General features: G+C 47.3%; 1 protein-coding gene across 1 annotated transcript in view; it reads left to right on the forward strand.

The window, feature by feature from the left end:
- LOC147028900 (eukaryotic translation initiation factor 4B-like) overlaps window positions 1-21,269 on the forward strand; it is an 88,505-nt gene that overhangs the window by 46,271 nt on the left and 20,965 nt on the right. The window contains exons 6-11 of the mRNA XM_085879738.1: window positions 563-727; window positions 5,407-5,529; window positions 5,991-6,116; window positions 6,580-6,778; window positions 8,149-8,207; window positions 11,082-11,271. Of these exons, the coding sequence (XP_085735864.1) occupies window positions 563-727; window positions 5,407-5,529; window positions 5,991-6,116; window positions 6,580-6,778; window positions 8,149-8,207; window positions 11,082-11,271 (862 nt within the window). The remainder of the gene's footprint in view (window positions 1-562; window positions 728-5,406; window positions 5,530-5,990; window positions 6,117-6,579; window positions 6,779-8,148; window positions 8,208-11,081; window positions 11,272-21,269) is intronic.

The raw sequence follows: 21,269 nt of genomic DNA on the forward strand, positions 1-21,269 counted from the left end.
TGCTCCACATGTGATGCTGTTCATATTGCTGGATGTGACTCGGTAGGTATTCCAAATGGGGGTATTGACTGTATTTTGAATTGTGAAGCTGCTCTGATTGTGTCAGTATGTCGTGATGAGAATACCATTGGTTAATGCATTGCAGAATCCCAATCTCCCTCCCTTTACCCTACATCCCCCCTGACCCTGCCCTGCCCCACTCCCGAGCAATGAACATTATTTATTGTCATTTATTGACATTCTATGTGAGACCAAGAAAATAATCTTTGACCCTCTTACTTTAAATTTTAATTGACTTTGTGAGTTGTTGTTTTGGGGTAGGGTGGTGGTTGTTTATGTGAAGAGGTACAGGTCTGGTGGTCTGGTCTGGTTTATGTGAAGAGGTCTGGTGGAAGTCCAGAGGTGGTTGTTTATGTGAAGGTAGTTTATATATGTGGTCTATTCATTTATTTATTTATTTTTAAACAACAAAATTTGTTATTGCTTTGTTCAAGCTCGATGGTCATGATTCACTATGAGTTTTAATAACCTCTCGTCTTGTCCCACCATGCCCCTTGCACAGATCGTGAGGAGCGCTCATCCGCGTTCTCCCGGGATCGTGACCGCGATCGTGATCGTGACCGTGAGCGCTATCGGGATTCAGACTTGGCAGACTCTGATTGGCGTGCACGCCGTGACTCGCCTCCGCGATCTGAGGAAGGCCGTGAAAACCGACGATTCGGCGACAGTAAGTAGCGGACTCTTCATTGGAAGATTGGGCTTGCTCCATTCTGTGATCGGGTATAAATACTTCAATTTGAGATCATAGGAACTTGTTTTGCCAGCCTTTGTGGCACTATAATTATCAGTGGTTTCCTTGGGAAACAAACTTTGGCTTGTGCATATAAACTTCCTGGGTGGAGGTCACAGGTTGGTGAGGAATTGTTGTGCAAAAATATCACCCCCTCCACCCCCCACAACTTTCAGACAGATCATATTAGACTAGTTTTGAAAAAGAACAAAAAAAAGAGAACAACCATGCAGTTTAATGACCCTGCACATGCGAAGCGAGAAGTGGGGTTAAGCATTTGGTTCATGTCCGTCTGTCTGTCGTCTTAGTTTATCATTGAGGAACAACTTTGCATTGAATATTGTATTTTGAACACAAATTGGTACAGTAATAGTAAGACAAGTCTGTCAAATTCGTCCCGCCCGCACACGCGTAGAGAAGAGTGAAATAATTTTGTGACTGCTTGACAATCAAGCAAAATTGAAAAACATTCCATACAGGAAACATGCTGTTTTTAAGGATCTTATAAATGACAAACAGGCATGAAGAACTAATGTAACGTGTTAGATCTGCCATGAAACACTATCTGCCATGATCTTTCCTGGGAAGGCCACATTTCCAACCAAGCTGGCCTCCAAAGCCAGTCACCGTCTGGGCACCCTCTGTCATGCAAAGCCCACCCTTGGTACACCTGAGCTCCTGACCATTTACAAAGCTTTTGTCCGCAGCCTGATGAGTACTGCTCTCCCTTCTGGGATGGTGCTCCTGCCTCACCGAGCTGGGCTTCACTCTGTGGAAACCAAGGCTTTTAGGATCATTGGTATCTGCCGTAATGAAGCTGAGTCTATGGGTCTCTCACTCTCTCAGCGCAGGCAGGTCGGTGGTCTTTCTGTCTTCTACCGTCTCCTCTCCAGCCTTGCCCCCCCCTCCTCCCTGCTCTGTCCCACCTATATTTCTGCAGGGCACTCAAGGTCTGCCAAAAAACCCCTTCTGGTGAAACTGCCGAAATCATGAATATCTGCTCACCTTCACTGAATATCATATGAATATCTGCTCACAAGGCAGCTCACCGCGTGACGGGATTGGGGCAAAGCCATCGGGACCCCCATTCTTTGATTCCAGAAGGAAAACCACAGGGTCAGATTCCTGGGTCAGATTGCAGTGGTGTATGTAGTTGTGTCGCTGAGGTATCGTTCAACAGCGAGATCTTCCCTTCGGGTGGTTGCTTGGAATGTCCTCTCCTTCAGAGAGGATGATCCCTGTCTCTGCTATAATCTAAGCTCCAGTGTTTGAACATCGGTATTGCAGCACTCTCTGAGGTCTGGAGACCGGATAGTGGTGAGATCATGTCGGATGCTTGCACCTACTATTGATCTGGTCATTGATGTTTGCCACGCCCAAGGAGTTGCTGTTGCTGTGTCCAATAAGTTGACGCCCATGATAGTTGAGGTAACACTGTTCAACGAGCATATTATGAGAGTAAGGATTTGTAACTCCTTGGGTGTCATTTCTCTGATCTCTGTATTTGCTCTGAATAAGGCAAGTGATCTCACTGTGAGGGAAGCATTCTACGCCACATTCGATTTTGTAGTTGATTGGTGCCCCCAAGCGAGATACTCTTCTAGTCTTCTAGTCTTCGGGGATTTCAATGCATCGACTGCCACTGATAGGGATGGTTACGAGACATGTGTTGGTCCTCATGGGTTTGCAACTGTGAACTAGAATAGCACCAAGTTCGTTGGCTTTGCAATAAGTCATGGACTTAGGGTGGCTGGTCATGGTTTTACCATCCACAGCCTTATCGCTGGACTTGGTTTTCCAATGCTGGTGGTGTGGCAAAGAGGTTGACCATGTGCTCATTGATGATCACTGGAGGATGATTCAGTCAGAACTGTTGGGTCTACCGGATTGCTCAGTTCCTCAATACCGACCAACCACAGGCTTGTAGCAACTCTGAAGTTTTCGCTTAAATCCAGGAGAATGTTACTATCCCTACTTAGGCTGGATGTTGGCAAACTCAAGGATGAGAGGGTAGCTGAGGACTTTGCGAACAGGCTTCGTGGGGATTTGGGGGAGTCTGGATGTTTTGGTGAATCCTGAAAAATTGTGGAGTGCTTTCAAGATGACCGTCTTTGATTTTGCTGATGGATGTCTTGGAACCCACTGTCAGGCGAAGAAGAACTTTATTTCCCAAGGGACAAGTGGATACCTTTAGACTGGAGTAACCGGCCCAGCCAACCAGGGTAACGGAGGAGTCTGAAGTAAAAGCCCCCTGGGCCGGTTACTTTGAGTGGCTGTATCAAGCTGATCCACCAGCTGTTGAATTGGATGTCAGCGTTGTAACTACCCCTATTGCTGACCCTCCAATTAACTGTAAACACCCTTTTTTGTGGAAACATAGACTGCGGTGAACCGGTTGAAAGGGAGTAAAGCTCCTGTGGTCTGTGGCATCCATGCTGAACTTCTTGAGGCTGGTGGAATTGCTATGTTCGTGTTGCATGCAGTTCTGTGTTCTGTTTGGAACACAGGCATCATTATAACTGACTGGAAGAAGGGCCTTGTTGTCCCTCTCTGGAAAGGGAAGGGTGATCGCGAAGTCTGCAACAGCGACTGAGGGGTGACTGCTCTCAGTGCCGGGCAAAGTCTTTGCTCGAATAATTCTTGAAAGGGTCTGCGACCATCTACTGGAGCACCAGTGCCCAGAGCAGTTGGGCTTTACACCAAGGAGGTCAACGACAAACTGTATCCTTGCTTTTCGGGTCCTCACTGAATGCAGATGAGAGTTTCGGCAGGGGCTGCTCCCAGCCTTTGTTGATCCCTTTGTTCATCTCTGCAAAGCGTTCAATTTCATTCGGGATGCCCTCTGGAGGATTCTCGGTCTACATGGGGTGCCACCAAAACTGATCAATCTAATTTTTGAACTATACTCTCGTACTGAGAGTGCTGACATTTGTGTTGGTTCCATCTCCAACTTATTTCCAGTTGTTACTGGAATTTGCCAGGGGTGTGTACTGGCCCCCACACCTTTCAGCACTTGTATGGACTGGATTCTGGGGAGGATGTCAGAGAGATCAAGCCTGTGGTGCATGGTTTGGGAATGTCAAGAGCTCTCACCTTGATTTTGCAGTTGATGCAGTCATCTTTGCGGTGACGCTGGATATCGTTATGGGGGCCCTCTTGTCGCTGAATGTGCAGTCGGAGCCGCTGGGATTGTGGATGTCCTCATTCAAAATTAAGATCCAGACTTTCATTAACATCATGGATGTTGCTATCTTGTCTGTACCAGCTTGTGGTGAGGATGTTGAGGTCATGGAGAGATTCACTTACCTTGGCGGTGATATTTATGTCTCCGCATGTTGTGAGCCAGAGGTCAATCGACGTCTGTCGGGCCTTGGGCGTCTTTGATTCACTGGACCATGGGGTGTGGCACTCGGTACCTGTGTAGGAGGATGAACGTCTGAGTTTTTAAGTCCTTCCTGCTTCCAGTCTTGCCCTACGGATGTGAGATTTGGATTCTGACCAAGGATTTTAGACTGAGACTGAGACTTAACTCCTTTTGCACCAGGTTTCTCCGGAGCATCCTTGTCTATCGCTGGTCAGACTTTGTGTCCAACCAGCATTTGCTGAGAGATACTCAAATGAGATTTGTTACCTTTATAGTCCGTGAGCATCAGTTGCGGCTGTATAGACATGTGACTCGTTTTCCTGATGCTGATTGCAGCAGGTTGATCGGCATCTCAATGAGAAGGGGGATGGGTCAGCCATCTGCCTGGGGGATGGCCAGACGGAGGCCCCTGGGGGTGCCGACAGAGTGTATGCAGCGACGTGCTGCGCCAGCGCATGCTTCCACATCTGACCTGATCTGACAGAAAAAAATGTAAAAGCTAATGTAAAGTCACTTGATTGGGCATTGGGCCACCAAGTGCGACCAGTACGGCCTGAATGTGCCGTGGCATCGAGTCAGTCCACCAGCCTCTGGAATTCGGCGTCATTCTTCTACAAGATAGTCAATCGACTCACACCTGTTTGGAGGTGGAAAAGCTGCCTCGGGTGTCGTTCAAGAATATCCCTTCAATGTTAGATTGGGTTCCAGTCTGGTGAGAAGGCCATGGTATATGGATAACATGCGTCATGCTTATCAAACCATTGGGTGACCACCCGTGTTTTGAAGTTGATTGTCACATATTCTCTTTCACTGTTTGAGAAGGTGGCTTCAACTTCAACATAGACGACTCAATCTTGCAGGCTAGTATGTAACCCTGTAAATGACCAATCTGTCAGAATGATTTTTCCGCACAATGTTTTCCGACAAGTAATGATAAATTTTGATTATTTGTTGTTTTGTATTTTAACGTTACACTTTGTGATGGACACTTTTAGTTAATACCACCCTATTCATTGCATATTTGCACTATGAAGGTAATACATTTTGAGTGCAATTGATTTCCGTGTAAGGAAGCTTTGAATGAATTGTTGACTCGCCTCGCTGACTTGGTGCCGTTTGCAATATTTGAAGGTGCCTTTCAACCTGTTTGTGCAGATGTTCCATGTTTAATGTGCTTTGATGTTGGATGTGGCATTTCTTAAAGAGGATCAGTTTATTTGCTTTCCATTTTTTGTTTTTTCTTCCTCGCAAGAGTACGATGGAGGGAGGGACCGAGTTGGGTCTTTTGCACCACGGCGAGGACTTTCCGATGGTGGGGATTGGGGACGTGATCGTGACCGTGGTGTGGGAGATGGTTTGGGAGACAGAGACCGGGGTGAGAGTGGTTCAGCCTGATTGAGCCTTGTGATTAGCCACACCATTGTGCCTAGGTTAATGTTATTATTCCACATTTTGAGTGAGTGGAAGACATTTGAAATTTTATACAAACAAATGTCTGAATGAGATTTATTCTGCCTGAAATTGCTTCAAAAAGAAATACATGATTGACAACAAGAATAAAAGCCAATTACCCCTTAAGTTGATCAATTGGATTTTTGATGATTCCACTCACAATTTGAGTCAAAAAGATTGCTCCCCAATGAGGAAGTAAGAATGACCCAGTGCCACAGCAGCATAGATGATAGTCTTTTCATATTTTATTTCCAAATCGTCTGCCATGTCATGTTTTTCCCAGGAGTGAGTTTCCCGATGCCATTGCAATCGACATCAGGTTTTTAATCTGTAAAATTTATTGAAATGTGGAAACCTTTGACCCCCCCCCACCATATGTGGTAGGCTCACGTGGCTTTGGCTTCCGGAGGGAAGATGGTGGCGAGAGGAACCTTGGTGAAGGCCAATGGAGAGATAATGGCGGGGACAGAGGCTCAGTGTGGAGAGAAAGCGAGAAGCGAGAAGAGCGAGGTTGGTCTTACATTTTCAGTATGGTTCCATAGCACCAATTTTGGTGTGTGTGTGTGTGTGTGTGTGTGTGTGTGTGTGTGTGTGTGTGTGTGTGTGTGTGTGTGTGTGTGTGTGTGTGTGTGTGTGTGTGTGTGTGTGTGTGTGTGTGTGTGTGTGTGTGTGTGTGTGTGTGTGTGTGTGTGTGTGTGTGTGTGTGTGTGTGTGTGTGTGTGTGTGTTTTATTGGGTCGTTGATCAATTGATTGGTATCTCCATAATTCGAGTTTCAGAAGGTGGAATAGAGTTCTCCCAGGACTCGAGGTGTCCATTTTCATTTTGTTGAAGGATCATGATTCACGGGTGAAGTTTGGAAGTTGTGTTGTTCTCGGAGTTTTATTCCAACGGCTCTTTTCAGCAATGTCACTGAGCCCCGGACAGCCTCCAACTGTGGTTTGTTTGTGTGCACATTCCCACCTTAACCACAGTATCCGCCCCTCCAACCACACGACAGCGACTGGTATTGCAGCCGCGATCGACTGAGGGCGAGCCAAAAAAGGTCGAAGGCTCCAGATCTTCGTCCATATTTGGTAACGCACGTCCTGTGGATACGGCGGCTCGTGAGCGGGAAATTGAGGAACGCTTGAAGAAGCGCGAGGAGGAAATGCTGCGTAAAGTCCCCAACAAGTGTGTGATGAGTGTTCTGGAAAAAGGGCATACTTCTTGTGTGTGTTGAACCTGAAACGCCAATTGGCCAGTTATTATGCTTTCTGGGAGGGGATTTTGGTGAGTAGTTATTGATATGTTTGCTCGTGATAATTTGGAATCTTGTAACCGATCGGAATGCACAACGATAATCAAAAAATGTAACCGTTTTGGCAAACCCGATGCATGCTATTATTTGTACACACAGTAAATTTCTTTGTATTTCACTCTTGAGGATTTTCCATCAAAATATTTTGTTGCAAATCGTCCTTTTTATTCATACTGTACTTGCTGTTACAGTTTTGAGACTTGAACATGCAGGTTGGGTTTGGTGAGTCTGGAAGAGGTACATGTGTCCATTCACTCTGGAACTTCGCGCTCACTCCGTGTATCATCGTGTCACCGTGCATAGCCATTTCGCCAGCCGTCTTTACCAATGGAATGTTGTGTCCACATATGGGCTCTTTCAACAAATCAGATTTTTCGGTAAATGGTCCCACAGATATTTGTGCATCGCTGGCTGAGTTATTGGGTCCTATCTATTTATGAATATGACCATTTGGATCCCATATTTACCCTGCACACATGAAGCGAAAAGCGGAGTTAAGCAATTGGTTCACTCTGTCTGTCTGTCTCTACAAATGTCAGTTTATGATCAAGGAAGAAGTTATTTCAATTGAATGTTGTATTTTTAACACAAATCAATATTTTTTTCATATTTATCTTCATTGATGCAATTTAGCCTTGATGTGCACAAAAGTTGTTAAATATCCCAATGATCAATCGATAATCAACAAAACTACGGATAATGGCAATGTATGTGACCTAATCGGGTGCATGGATGATACCTGTATATGGGCTATAATGGTGGCGTGTTCAGTTAACAATAGTGTTTTTGTTCAGAATGAGCGTGTGAGGCGAGATTATACACTCCACTGAGTGCCATTCCAGTTTCATTATTGTGATGTCATTCTGGGTACTTATTTGATGTTTTGTCAACGTCTGCATATTGCCGAGTTTAAAAACCGTCTCAAATAGATATGCAGCAGAGGGAGTTTAAGATCAGAGATTGAGTGGCCTCAGTAGTTCGATAATGGTGACTAGCAGCTTATGGGTGGATGGTATTTTTGAGCAAACTTGATATGTGTGCACTTATCAAGTAATTTCCTTTGCTGATTGCATAAAATTGAAATATTTTTTGTGGGGGAGAGGGTGTTACTTTTGATGCTTAGCACTGTGCTGTGGGTTTCTCAAAGAAACTTGTTGGGATGGTTGAGGGGAAACTTATGGTGTCTCAGGTTAGCGTCTTCAGTTGTTAAACCATGATGGATCTAATGCACTTCTGTCCATAGGCAATCCAGCTGGCACAGTGAGCCTGAGAAGAGTTGGCGTGATGAAAGCAGGCAAGCGAGTAAGATGCTCCATTCACACATCTTGTTGTCACCTGAAAGTCCAGTCCCATGTTTGGTTCACTAAAGTCCCTGTTGTTATTCGGAAGTGTGCATCTGTGGTGTATTAATGACAAACTCGCGTTTAGAGGGGGATATTACATGTGTTGGAGTCCCACCAACATTTTGTTTTATGGAGTAACTGGAAATGGACACAATGGTAAACCTTTTTAATTCAGATTTTCATGGTGTGTTTATGCTTTGCTGTAGAAAGAGCAATTTTTACTGAGAAAACTACCCCTCATTCCCCACTTAACAATGAAGCAGTCATACGAATACGTGTCCAACTTCAATAATAAGTGTGTTGCCTTTGTCTCTCATTCTGTGACTGCTTTGGCAATGTGACTTTTGTGTCTCTGCCAGTTTGTTTATTTTTGTCTCAACAAAGTAATCCTGCCCTTCACCACTGCACTGTACACTTGATGCTTAAGGCAAACGCCACCATACTTTGCTGCCTGGGTGACTTGTCGAGCCACAATGCATGGCTTTTTATATTCGTTACCCAGGCCCGTCCCGTGCCCACCGCCAGTGAACTCTCAACAAGTCGGTGACTCCTTGACAATGCTTCTGAACATGTAGCTGTCAATTGAAGTTTGTTTCTGAAAATCGGCCACTTCACGAAGCATAGGTTCTTCCCAAATTTTTGCCAAGTCATGAAGGGCCCTTTTGGGTTGCTCTGAATGATTTTTTTTTCTGTCTCTCTGTCTCTCTGTCTCTGTCTCTGTCTCTCTCTCTCTCTCCCCAACCATGTTAAATGTAACTGAGTTCTTTTTTCTTCTTCTTTTTTCCCCCCAATACCACCTCTATGGAAAGCTGGTCTATTTTCCCGATAAATGTAAATAACTACGATGTATCTTTTAATATCGATGTTTTGTTTCTGATAAAACTCACAGGAAAGACTTTATTTAGTGGAACAACCTATCAGCCTGCAAAGGCATCACTCGCATGTAAAAACAACTCAAACTGCCACGACGTGTCAAAAGTTTGAAACGCAGTTGCTTTGCTTGACTTGGTATGAAGGCCAGTCATTCAATTGCAAGACAATAATTTGTTTTTCCAACATCTTGTGATTCTAAATTTGCTCGTGTACTTCTGCATTGATTTACAGATCCCAAACATGTCTGGCTTGATTACTTAATGTGACCACATGACCTGATTGTCCTTTCTCTTGTTGTTTTTTTATTATTATCTTGATTCTTGCCCTTACAATCCATGCATGGACTCCAAGTATTCATATGTAAAAGTATTAATACGTAATTCCAACCCCCCCCCCCCACCCACTCCCCAAATAAAAAACAACTAATTTGAGCATTTGTTGAAACATCCATAGCGCATTTAAAGTGGAATGTTAAACGTGCTTTATATGTATTTTTCTTCTCAAAGTGAAGACCAATTACTGTATCGTAGTTCCAAGAAGGAAGCCAGACATAAAACAGACACATAAACACAGATATATTATGTACTGGTAAGTACTTACAAAAGCGATTTTATTTGAAGTTGTAACCTTAACTTACAAGCAATTGATTGATTTCCCAACTGTCTGGATCATCAGCTGGGCACTGTTTTTCATCGAGGTTTCATATGACAGGCGTCCGTTTTCCCCAGAAATAATACTTAAAAGCCATTCAATATAGATTTGAAATTGAATGATTTCATGGAGGTTAATTTTTATTTATTATTCTATCTATTTACAATGTCCAAGTCTCTATCGGACTGTCAGGATGACCGAAAAGTACGCACACTTTCCTCTAAGCTGTTTAGCCTGAGTTTGAATCCCGACCCAGCTATAAACTGTCACCCTGGTGTTTCACAGTCAGGGTGATTCATCAGTGTGTGTGTGTGTGTTGTCCCTCGAATGGACGTTGAACTGGGTGTCCTGTCTGCTGGCACTGGTTGGTGGATGTTAAAAATCCCACGGTGTCCTTCACAAAGAGTGTGCGAGCTATCACCGGCACCGTGAACAAGTTCCAAAAACCTGCCCTGACGACTGTTTGGAAGGCAATGGCAACCCGCCCAGTCTAACCCTTGCCAAAAAGCTGCTTCGGCAGCACCAATGCTCTGTAATAGAGTGTGGCACATCAGAATCCATATGCTCTATATACCATGCACGATGAGGAGATGTCAACACATTCATGTGGGTTTTCAACCCAGGATTTTAAAATGGAATTTGAATCCTCAAGATAGGAATGTGAAAGAGGCCAACTGTAAGTTTGCTGTACGTCAATCAAAAGTACGGCTTTATTGGTCTGAAGGTACGTTCTCGAGCATGTATTACCATGAACTTGCATAGCGCTGCATTATATTTTGTGAAAGTGAACCTAGTTTTCATATTCATTATAATACACCAAAAAAATCACCAACATTTATTACTGTTCTATTTTGCCCTTTTTATTTTTGTATGGGCATTACTATTTTATTTGTTGCGAGGTTGGCAGGTGTCGTTGCCAACACCTTTAAGTAGTAAGCAGAGTTTGGGAGGGATGGGGTGAGAAGGGATGGAAAGTTAAAGTAAACATAGTTTGAGGGGTTTCAAGATTTCCATAATCCAGTGTGTGTAATAAGTAGATGAATCACTGTGGAGCATTTGTGCACCAAAATGCCACTACAATTTGTGGGGGTTGTCCCTTGCCGTATTGTGCTTCAAAATCGTATGTGAATGCACTGCACCGTAGGCTCACGGAATTTTGAAGGTAATCGGGTACTGTGTATGTGCCAATAGGTAGATTAATGTAATTGTGGTGGCTTTCTGACTCGTTGTGTGTGTTCTGTCCAGTGTCTGTGAATTGGCGTTCGCATTTCTCTAGACGCGCGTGTATGTCTGTGTTTGTGCATGTCAGGTTCGCAGACCTTTCAGAAGGACGGCGGTGAAGCTGATGGTAAGAAAAGGGATGCCAACGAGAAGAGGCTAGCATCGCGTCTACAAGATTCGACCATTTCTAAGCAAGGAATCCCTGCTCCCCCGCCGAAGCAAATTGCCTGGGCCAAAGGGAGTGACTGCATTCGTGCAGCTGCAGAGAATCACAGTGGGTAAGGGGCTGGCATGCCATCAGGCATCATGTCTGAAGGAAACTGGTGGGGAGAGAACGGTTGGATTCAGTGACGTCGATTGAGGCATGCTAACCGTTGTGAGAAGGAAGGAGAAGCCGATGTTTCGGATGTTAACCCTTCGTCTGAGCAAAAGAGGGGTTCACGCTTGAAACTTCAGCTTCTTGTGACCCACGGCGGTTAGCATACCTCGATCAATGTCATGTTGATTTCATCCATTGTTCCACTTGTCCTCTGACACAGAACAACACTAACCTTCACCAGCAAGACTGTTTTCTCATGCGTTCACCGTATGGTGTCTCCATGTGGCCTCTTCAGCTGTTAAATGCTATCAGACCCGTTCTACATTTTGCTCGGGAGACATTTGGGTTGGTTCTTTAAAAGTGCTGCAATCTTCATGCAAACATCCCAGATTTTCCAGAGTAGTGGATTTCAGCCTGAAGGTTCCACAGAGGAGGAAAAAGAAATAATAATTTTTTTTGATGTGATGATATTGATTTTTAAGTAATAAGCAAAGAACTGAACATGATTTTTAATTCTAATAGTTATTTGAGATATTGCTGTTTAAAAAAAAGCAAACCTGTCAGGTGTACCGCCCCTAAAAATTCCAGGTAAACTGCCACAACGTAATTGAGGGAAAGACTGTCTGTCAGCACGCAATGGATAATGGGCACACAAATTGCCTCAGACTCGTCAGAAAGTGAATTTGAAGAATAATTTTCTGGTCACGAATCCCCAGATTACGACAACAGTCAAAATCAATATATGGAAGGTGCTGTCAGACCGTACATGTATGAACCAAAGTCGGGATGACGTCATGAGAGGGGCGTGGCTAATCGAGCGTAAAAGGGCACCAAATAAAAACAAAATCTTCCTTTCAAGATATTTATTTCAGGAAAGAACGATGAAGTGTTAAGTGAAGCCATATCTATTCCTTAAACCAAACATGATTTTGTGATTCCATGGACCTTTAATGTCTCTCTTTTTGTTGCTTAAGTTGTAACATTTATTTGTCTTTATTCTTTTATTGCATTTATTGACTTGTAGCGTATATTTGGGCTGGCAGCACGGCCTAGCCCCTTGAGGTACCACATTAGTCTCCAAGCTGTGTAGCCTGGGTTTGAATCCTGATCCAGCTATAAACTGTCATCCTGGTGTTTCACAGGCAGAGTTATTCATTAGTGTTTGTGCCATCCCTCGGATGGACGTTAAATGGGTGTCCCATCTACTGTCATTAGCTGGTGGACCTTAAAGATCCTTCGGTGTGCTTTGTGAAGCGATGGCGAGCTATCATCCGCACCATGAACAAATTCTAAATTTCTGCTCTAACCTTAGTCAAACATCAGGTCTGGCCAGCTGGTTAGTGAAAGGCTTTGGCCAAACTTCCCTTGGCCAACCCCCCATGAATGTGGGAATAATTGTGGATGTTAAAGAAGAAGATTTGTTTATCGATTAATAGCATTTTATTGTTGTGGGCCAGGGGTCGGTGGCGAAAACTACCACGAGGTGGGGGATGTTTGCGTCTTCTCCCCCCAAACTCCCCGGGATTGTAGGCCATCGCTCGGATAACTCCACGAGCCGGCGGGTCGTTAAACTGACCGTGGCCGCCAATATCTCAACCGCGTAGCGTAGGGTCTATTTGTCTATAACCAATTTACCTAATTAACTACGCGATTTTGACTACCAGGGAAACCACGCCCTCGGCACGTCTTGCTCGAGCCGGTTCATTCTACCGACTGCGGTAGAGTTCCAACTACCGACTGCCAACTACCAACTCCAGTTCGGGTGCAGCCGAGCGGAAAAACTGCCAAAGCATGCCGGCTGGCATGAACGGATTATCGGGGATAAAACCCCGCTAAACTCGTATCCGAACCATGCTGGACCAATTCAAGAAGGGACGGAAAACGAACTGGGGGCATTTCTAACGAGTTTTATATACAGTAAATAAAGACACAAAATAAGACAACGCGAATATGCAAGAAGTATTTACAATGATCCAAAAACACTTATTCAGTTCCACTTAAAGATGGGCCCACACGCAGACACACAAACAAAATGAAAAGAAACCCAGGGTGTTTATTGGACCTTCGCAGCCATGGAGAGAGACAAGCTGGGGGCCAGAGTTCGATGGTGTACCTGACTGTCGGAGGAAGGGCGTGCTCCGTGATGCGGCACCTGACAATGGTCGCTGGTTTGGTCCCCAGTCGCACGTGTGGGACTCGAGTTTTGTGGTGGAGCTCGGGTGGTGAATGGCCGGTGTCCACAGAGGGGGGTCAGGGTCACTTCCCTTCCTCATAGAGGGCCAGCAGAGACACATTCGCCGCCTCGACGCCCACCAAAAACTCTTCAAAACAACTATTAAAAGACTCTCCAAGACCCCAAAAAAGACCTCAAAAAGACCCTACAAGACCCTCCAAGACCCCAAAAAGACCACCTTCCTCAGAGAGTGCTTGGGAATTTATGGACCTCCCTCAGCGAGGAGGGGCCTTGGTGAACACACCTCGCTGTCCGCCTCTGATTGGACAGGTCCTCCGGCCCACCTTTCCGGGGTGGGGCCTTGGCCCCTGCCGGGAAACCCCAGGCACTCCTCCATGCGGGCCCACACTCGACGAGTAACAGTGTCAATGCTGCAACGGCCCCTGCCGGGAAACCCCAGCTAGTTTTCCACGCGGGTTCATATTTGACGAGTAACAGTATCAATGTTGCATAGGCCGTCGTGTAAGAGTTACAACGTTTGTGGAAGGAACGTTGGTGGAAGCGACAAGGAACGGCTGCAAGACCCTGCCTTGGCAAGTCAGAGTGCTTGTAAACAGCGGGTGGGTAGTGGATCGTGATGGGGAATGGAATGGTTGTTGGTTGTTCGTTGTAGGGTTCGTTGTATGTAAAGATTTAATAACCGAACTAAAAAGAAATCGCAACGCACGCCTTTGATTCTCCCACTAGACAAAAGGAAGGGGATCTGACTACACACATACTTAACGACATAACTGACTTTTGGGACATCTATGTTGAATGCAAATGGTTTCCAGATCCCTAACACTACCACCCCCCCCCCCCCTTTTATAGACTCGACCCGAGTCGTTAATTTTCGTGTGGCATGCAGGTGTAGGTTTTCCCCGAGTGCGTTTTACCTACGGATCCCTGAGTGCGACATTTGGAATACATGTCCCAAAAATAAATAACAGAGTGTGTTGTGTGATTAAACTCGCAGACTCACTCGGACAACTTAAACACAGCAAAGTTAACATTTGTGGGTGAGTGCACAGCAGGCATCGATGGTCACACGTCTTTAGGGCCTTCAAAGGTCCCTTGATTGTCGTTGAATTCTTTTTATTTTTTTTCCTTTTACTTCAGCTGCTGGAGGCAACTCACCCAAACACGGCACGCCATACGCCGTCTCACAGGCCATTTGAACTTGCCTTTATGCCACAAGATCTCCAGGCTGCTCGGTGCAGTCCCCGGTCCATTTGAACTAGCCTTCATGCAACAACAAGGAGATATCCGGGCTGCTCAAATGCAGTCCCCGGGAATGCGGCTGCCTGCAGGGCAGTCCTTGCAAAACACTTCCAGAGATGGCCCTGGAGCACATGGTGAGAGTGAATGACATGCGAAAGCAAGCAAAGGCATGGGCAGGTATGGAGGCAAGGCAAAGGCAGGCAAAGCATGGCATGGCAAACGCAGACCAGGCAAGATGCAGTACAACAGGAGTTTGGCGCACGAAGCTGGCTGGCCTCGGTCCGGTCTCGTGAGATTGTGGAGGGAGTGTGGTGGCTCTGGCCGATCTGAAAACGGGCTCTGCTACCCTACAGTCTCCCCCCAACCTATCGCCTATGCCTGTCTTTGTCCATACCCACCCCCATTAGCTTGCAACAAAGCAACAACGAAATTTAGACTTTTTATTTTATTTATTTAATTTTTAAAATAATTACGTGTGTCCCTCGCCCCCTTTTTCGTCTTTGTTTTTGTTAACCTGTCCTGACCGTCTATCCCCAATCCCTAAGATCCTTTTTTGAGGGGATTGAGGAAGAGACAAGTGAATGTCTCGAGGCCGAATGCAGCCTCAGAATAACTCCCTCAGATTTCAGCAATTTTCAAGGCGAGTCCAGCGGCCTCGGAACAGCGAAGGGATGGATGATGCGAAGGGGGGTACACGTTTCCTATCTATCCTGGCATTTATTAACGCTAATCTATTCCCGGGGCTTTTCAACACGCCTGTCTCTTTAAAGTATTGGTTCTAGAAACCATGATTCCCGTCGCCTGTTGTTGGTGTTCGTTATTAATTTGGGCCTGGCCCGCAAATTTTCTCTCGTGCTCTTGCACAATTTCGTGGCTGGGCAGCGTGGCTCAATTGGCAGGGATTCCCATCTGCCGAACTCAAACTATATGGCACCCCCGGGTCGCTGAGGCTGTCTCCGAGCCTTCCAACTCCGTATGAACGTGGGGAATGCCCCTGGCAGTGTCCCCTTCAATGCCCACGTGGCATTTTGGTGCTCCGGGTCCCGTTTCCGTGGGCTGCCCATGCCCATTACACTAATTCTGTCCCTTGGACCTATGGCCCACTCTGGCCGACTACTTCGGTGTCCAGGGGGCCCTCTACTCAGTGTGCACATTTCCACAGCCACGCTCCCAGCCGGTCAATAGACTCCTGCACCCTACAAAAAGGTTTCGTGCCTTCCTTCACACCAACAACAAACCGACATCCGTTTTGGTTAATGTAACTAACCCACGAACTAACATTACACTAACCCCTGGTTCCCTTGGGTGGGATTCACTCCTCCCCCCCCAATCATTCATTTGCACCATGCATTCCACATTCACTCCACTCACACTCGGGCCTGCTGACCCACATTCACTCATTGTAAATTTTTCTCTTGTGTTTTTTACACACTCCAATACTGACATTCTGCTCGCTACGTCCCACTAACTAGCTTGTGCCCCTCATCATCCCTTATACTAATGCACGTTCCATTTGATTCTATTACTAAGCTACGTCCCCACTACACGTTCCATGTTTGTCCAAGTCTCCAATCCATTCCCAATTCTAAACTAAATTCCCTCTAACTGATCCCACCAGGCCCCATGGAGGACTGCTTATACCCCATGAGGCTGGTCTATCTAACGCTAAACCCATCCACGAACTAGTGCTCCTTTGCCCACAACGAGGATGTTCGCTACATCCTGGCCGGGGATCGGGTACTCGTGCAAAGGCTCGGTAGGCCTTGCATCGCAAGGGTGGCGGTTTACAATTTGCTCGTCCCTTTCGTTCGGGCGATACATGGGACCGTAACGTCACCCTATCGATCGCACCATGCGTTCGCTTTCGAGCCATCCACCATGTGAGCCGTGCGTTTCTCATCTGGCCCTGGTGCTGTGCGATATCCGGTGACGTCACTCTCACACGAACCGCTCTGCGAAGCTTGCCATGCAGACGGAACTGGCTCACTCCGCATGTCCCGCAAATTCCACTCGCTGCGCGCAGCACGTGGGCCTCTGAACACGTGCTCACATGGGGCCACATGCTTTCCAAATTCACACAATTGCCGCCATTTTAGCCATCCACATGGTGGTTTCATACCAATCACGGGACGTTTCAACGCGGGCTCCCCGATCACCGAGTCGGGCGCGCCTGGGCCATTTGCAAAACACGGAACGGATCTCGCACACAGCGTCCCGCGGAGTTGGCATGGTTTCCGAAATAGTTCCGTGTGGCCCATTAGGCTCGTCGTTCCCGTCCGTTACACGACCCACGTCTCCTGTCTGGGTCGGTCCATGTCCCATCTCCTCATATGTACTCACACATTCCATGTCATTGGTGTCACTCAGGTCAGGTTAGATCTGTGACCTGCTACAGGTACCATGTAAACCTGTACTAACCTGTTCCATGGTCGGGTTGTCGGCGACTAAACCGTCTCCCCCACCGGGTTTTTTGATGAAGAGGGTGTTTGGATATGGATACGCAGCAGGATTAAAAACAAAACCTGTCATAGGGCGGAGGAGCTCCTTGTGAGCCAACGGCCATCTATATCTCATGCCCAACTGTGTCTGCGGACGTCCTCCTGGAGTTGGGCTACTTTTTATTAGGAGGTTGGTGGCAGGATTTGCAATCTGGCCACCGTAAAACCCTTCATTCCGCAAAACAAAAAAAATCTGAAAACCCACTCCGTGGGAGTACCTCCTGTGCAGCTTCCCTTCGCAGGGCGGCTCACCAGATGACGGGATTGGTGCAAAGCCTTCGGGACCCCCAATCTTTGATGATAGGAGAGAAACCACGGGGTAACATTCCCAGGTCAGATTGCGGGAGTGTGTCGGAGTGATGCTGAGGTGTCGTACACCAGACGGTGGTCTCCTTGGGTTAAGCTGAGGCGGTCCCTTCGGGTGGGTGCCTGGAATGTCCTATCCCGAAGAAAGGATGATCACCTGTCTCTGTTATCATCTAAGCTCAAGCGTTTGGACATCGGTATTGCAGCACTCTCTGAGGTTCGGAGACCGGATTGCGGCGAGTTAATGGTGGGTGGTTACACCTACTATTGGTCTGGTCGCTCTGATGGTTACCATACTCAAGGAGTTGCTGTGGCTGTGTCCAATAAGCTTACCCCAATGATAATTGAGGTAACACCGGTCAATGAGCGTATTATGAGACGAAGGATTTGTCACCCTTTAGGTGTCATTTCCCTGGTCTCTGTCTATGCTCCGACTGAGGGGAGTGATCTCACCGTGAAGGATGCATTCTACGCCACGCTTGAGTCTGTGGTTGATCAGTGCCCCAGACGAGATACACTTCTCGTCTTGGGGGATTTCAATGCATCGACTGGAACTGATAGGGATGGTTATGAGGCATGTGTTGGTCCCCATGAGTCAGGAACTATGAACCAAATAGCACTAAGTTCCTTGACTTTGCAAGAAGTCATGGACTTAGGGTGGCCGGTTCATGGTTTCAGCGCCCACAAGCTCATCGCTGGACTTGGTATTCCAACGCTGGCGGTGTGGCAAAGGAGATTGACCATGTCCTCATTCATGGTCGCTGGAGGATGATCCAGAACTGCAGGTCTATCGGAGTGCTCAGTTCCTCAATACTGACCACCGGCTTGTTGTAGCAACTCCAAAGCTGCACCTTAAATCCGGGAAAATGGTACCATCCCAGCCTAGGCTGGATGTTGGCAGGCTCAAGGATGAGAGGGTAGCTGAGGAGTTTGCGAACAGGCTGAGTGGACATTTGGGGGGTCTGGGTGCTTTGGGGGGTCCTGAAGAGTTGTGGAGTTCCTTCAAGACCACCGTCCTTGATGTTGCCGGTGGATGTCTTGGAACTCACTGCAGGGCAAAGAAGAATTTTGTTTCTCAAGGGACACTGGATACCATTAACCAGAGTCGCAGGGCCAGGGTGAATGGCAGAGCTGAGCTGTTCAGGGAGCTGAGGCGTAAAACTCTACGTGCACTAAGGGTGGACAAGGAGGCCGATGTGCGAGGAATCTGTGAGGGGGTATAGCATCACCTGTGGACAGGTGATTCTCGTCCTGCTTACAGGGGAATTTGCGCATTGCATTCAGCCAAGCCCATCCCTCGGAGCACTGCAGTGAGAGCAGAGAGTGGTAGGCTCTTGACAGAGGAGTCTGAAGTGAAGGCCCGCTGGGCCGGTTACTTTGAGCGGTTGTACCAGGCTGATCCACCAGCTGTCGAGTTGGACGTCAAGGGTGTTACAATCCCTGTTGCTGACCCTCCAATCAACTGTGGTCCACCTTCGCTTGTGGAAACACGGGCTGCGGTGAACCAGTTGAAACGGGGGTAAAGCTGCTGGGATCTGTGGCATCCATGCTGAACTTCTCAAGGCTGGTGGAAATGCTGCACTCGTGTCGTTGCATGCAGTTTTGTGCTCTGCCTGGAACACAGGCATCATCCCAACTGATTGGGAGAGGGGCCTTGTTGTCCCTCTCTGGAAAGGGAAGGGTGATCGCCAAGACTGCAACAACTACCGAGGGGTGACGCTGCTCTCGGTGCCGGGCAAGGTCTTTGCTCGGATAATTCTTGATAGGGTTCGCCACCATCTGCTTGAGCACCAGTGTCCAGAGCAGTCAGGCTTTACACCAAAGCGGTCAACGATTGACCGTATCTTTGCTCTTCGGGTCCTCACCGAACGCAGACGAGAGTTTCGGCAGGGGCTGCTTGCAGCCTATGTTGATCTCTGTAAAGCGTTCGATTCAGTGAATCGGGATGCCCTCTGGAGAATTCTTGGTCTTCGTGGGTTGCCACCAAAACTGATCGAACTGATGTCTGAACTCTACTCTGGTACTGAGAGTGCTGTGGAATGTGGTGGTACCATCTCTGACTTATTTCCAGTTGTTACTGGAGTTCGTCAGGGGTGTGTACTGGCCCCCACACTTTTCAGCATTTGTATGGACTGGATTCTTGGGAGGATGTCGGAGAGATCAAGCTGCGATGCATCGTTTGGGAATGTCAAGATCTCGGACCTTGAGTTCGCAGATGATGCAGTCATCTTTGCGGAGACTTTAGATATCCTTTTGGGGGCCCTCGAGGTGCTGAATGAGAAGTCGGAGCTGCTGGGATTACCGGTTTCTTGGGTCGAAAACTATGATCCAGGCTTTCAATGACATCTTGGATGCTGCTGTCCTGTCTGTGTCTGTTTGTGGTGAGGATGTTGAGGTCGTGGAGAGATTCACTTCCCTTGGCAGTGATATTCATGTCTCTGGCTGTGATTCAGAGGTCACTCGACGTCTGGGTCTGGCATGGGGAGTCATGGATTCACTGGATAATGGGGTGTGGCGCTGCCGGTACCTGTGCGGGAGGACGAAAGTCCGAGTCTTCAGGTCCTTGGTGCTTCCAGTCTTGCTCTATGGATGCGAGACTTGGACTCTGAACAAGGATCTGAGACGGAGACTTAATTCCTTTGGGACCAGGTCTCTTCGGAGAATCCTTGGCTCTCGCTGGTCGTATTTTGTGTCCAACGAGCGGTTGCTGAGAGAGACTGATGACATTTGTTACCTGCATAGTCCGTGAGCATCAGCTGCGGCTGTATGGACATGTGGCTCGTTTTCCTGACGCTGATCCTGCTCACCAGATCCTCTCAGCGATGGAGTCTCGTGAGTGGAGGAGGCCTTTGGGCCGACCACGTGCCTCGTGGTTGCAGCAGGTTGACCGGCATCTCAAGGAGATGGGCCTGGCATCTGCCTGGGGGATGGCCAGACGGAGGCCCCTGGAGTACCGGTGGAAAGTGGACGCAGCGACGCGCTGTTCTGGCACATGCTCCCATACCTGACCTGACCTGGTGTCACTCACACATTCGAACACACACTCTGGGACATTCACATCGGGGGCTCCCGGGGTTTCTATACCCCCCAAGCTCGGCATGTGCTCTTCCGCATCATGCAACGGCTCCACCTCGTACGGCCTTACCGGACTCACTTCATGGTCTTCCTCGAGGGAGCATACCGTCTCTCCTCGTTCCTGTGGGAGGTTAATCTAACCATCGCACTCGGTCCCAGTACATTCCCCAAGCTCAACCTCAATGTTCCCTATCTTCCCCTCTATCTGTGTTTGCTCCTCTTTTACTTTATTTAATTCGTCTTTGACTCGTTCTATCTCGCTTTGTGTCTCTGTTAATCCCTCCTTCACTATGCTAAAACCCTCTTTTGTCTCGTCCTCATGTTTCTTCAATCGCTCCCCAAATTCTTGGCTCTCCATCTCGACCCTCCGTCCCATCTCTTTTACCATTTCCGTGATTTCCTCATGTCTCATTTTCCACCCTTCCTTTACGGCTTCCAATTCCCCCTTCGTTGCCTGCTGGTCTTGTTTTAAATTTTGTATCGTGGCCGTGTTTTTCCCAATCTCTGCTTTTTATTGCCTTTGTCCTTTTTTTAATTTCCTTCATCCCCTGTCCGAGTTTATCCACCTCTCGCTCAACCGTCGTTATCCTATCCATCACTTCTTCCTTACCCGTTTCCATTGCGGACCAAACACCTTTCACACTC

Source organism: Eptatretus burgeri, chromosome 4, assembly GCF_056783735.1.
Source record: "Eptatretus burgeri isolate ZD-2024b chromosome 4, Ebu_testis_v1, whole genome shotgun sequence".
In the NCBI taxonomy this organism is placed as follows: domain Eukaryota; kingdom Metazoa; phylum Chordata; class Myxini; order Myxiniformes; family Myxinidae; genus Eptatretus; species Eptatretus burgeri.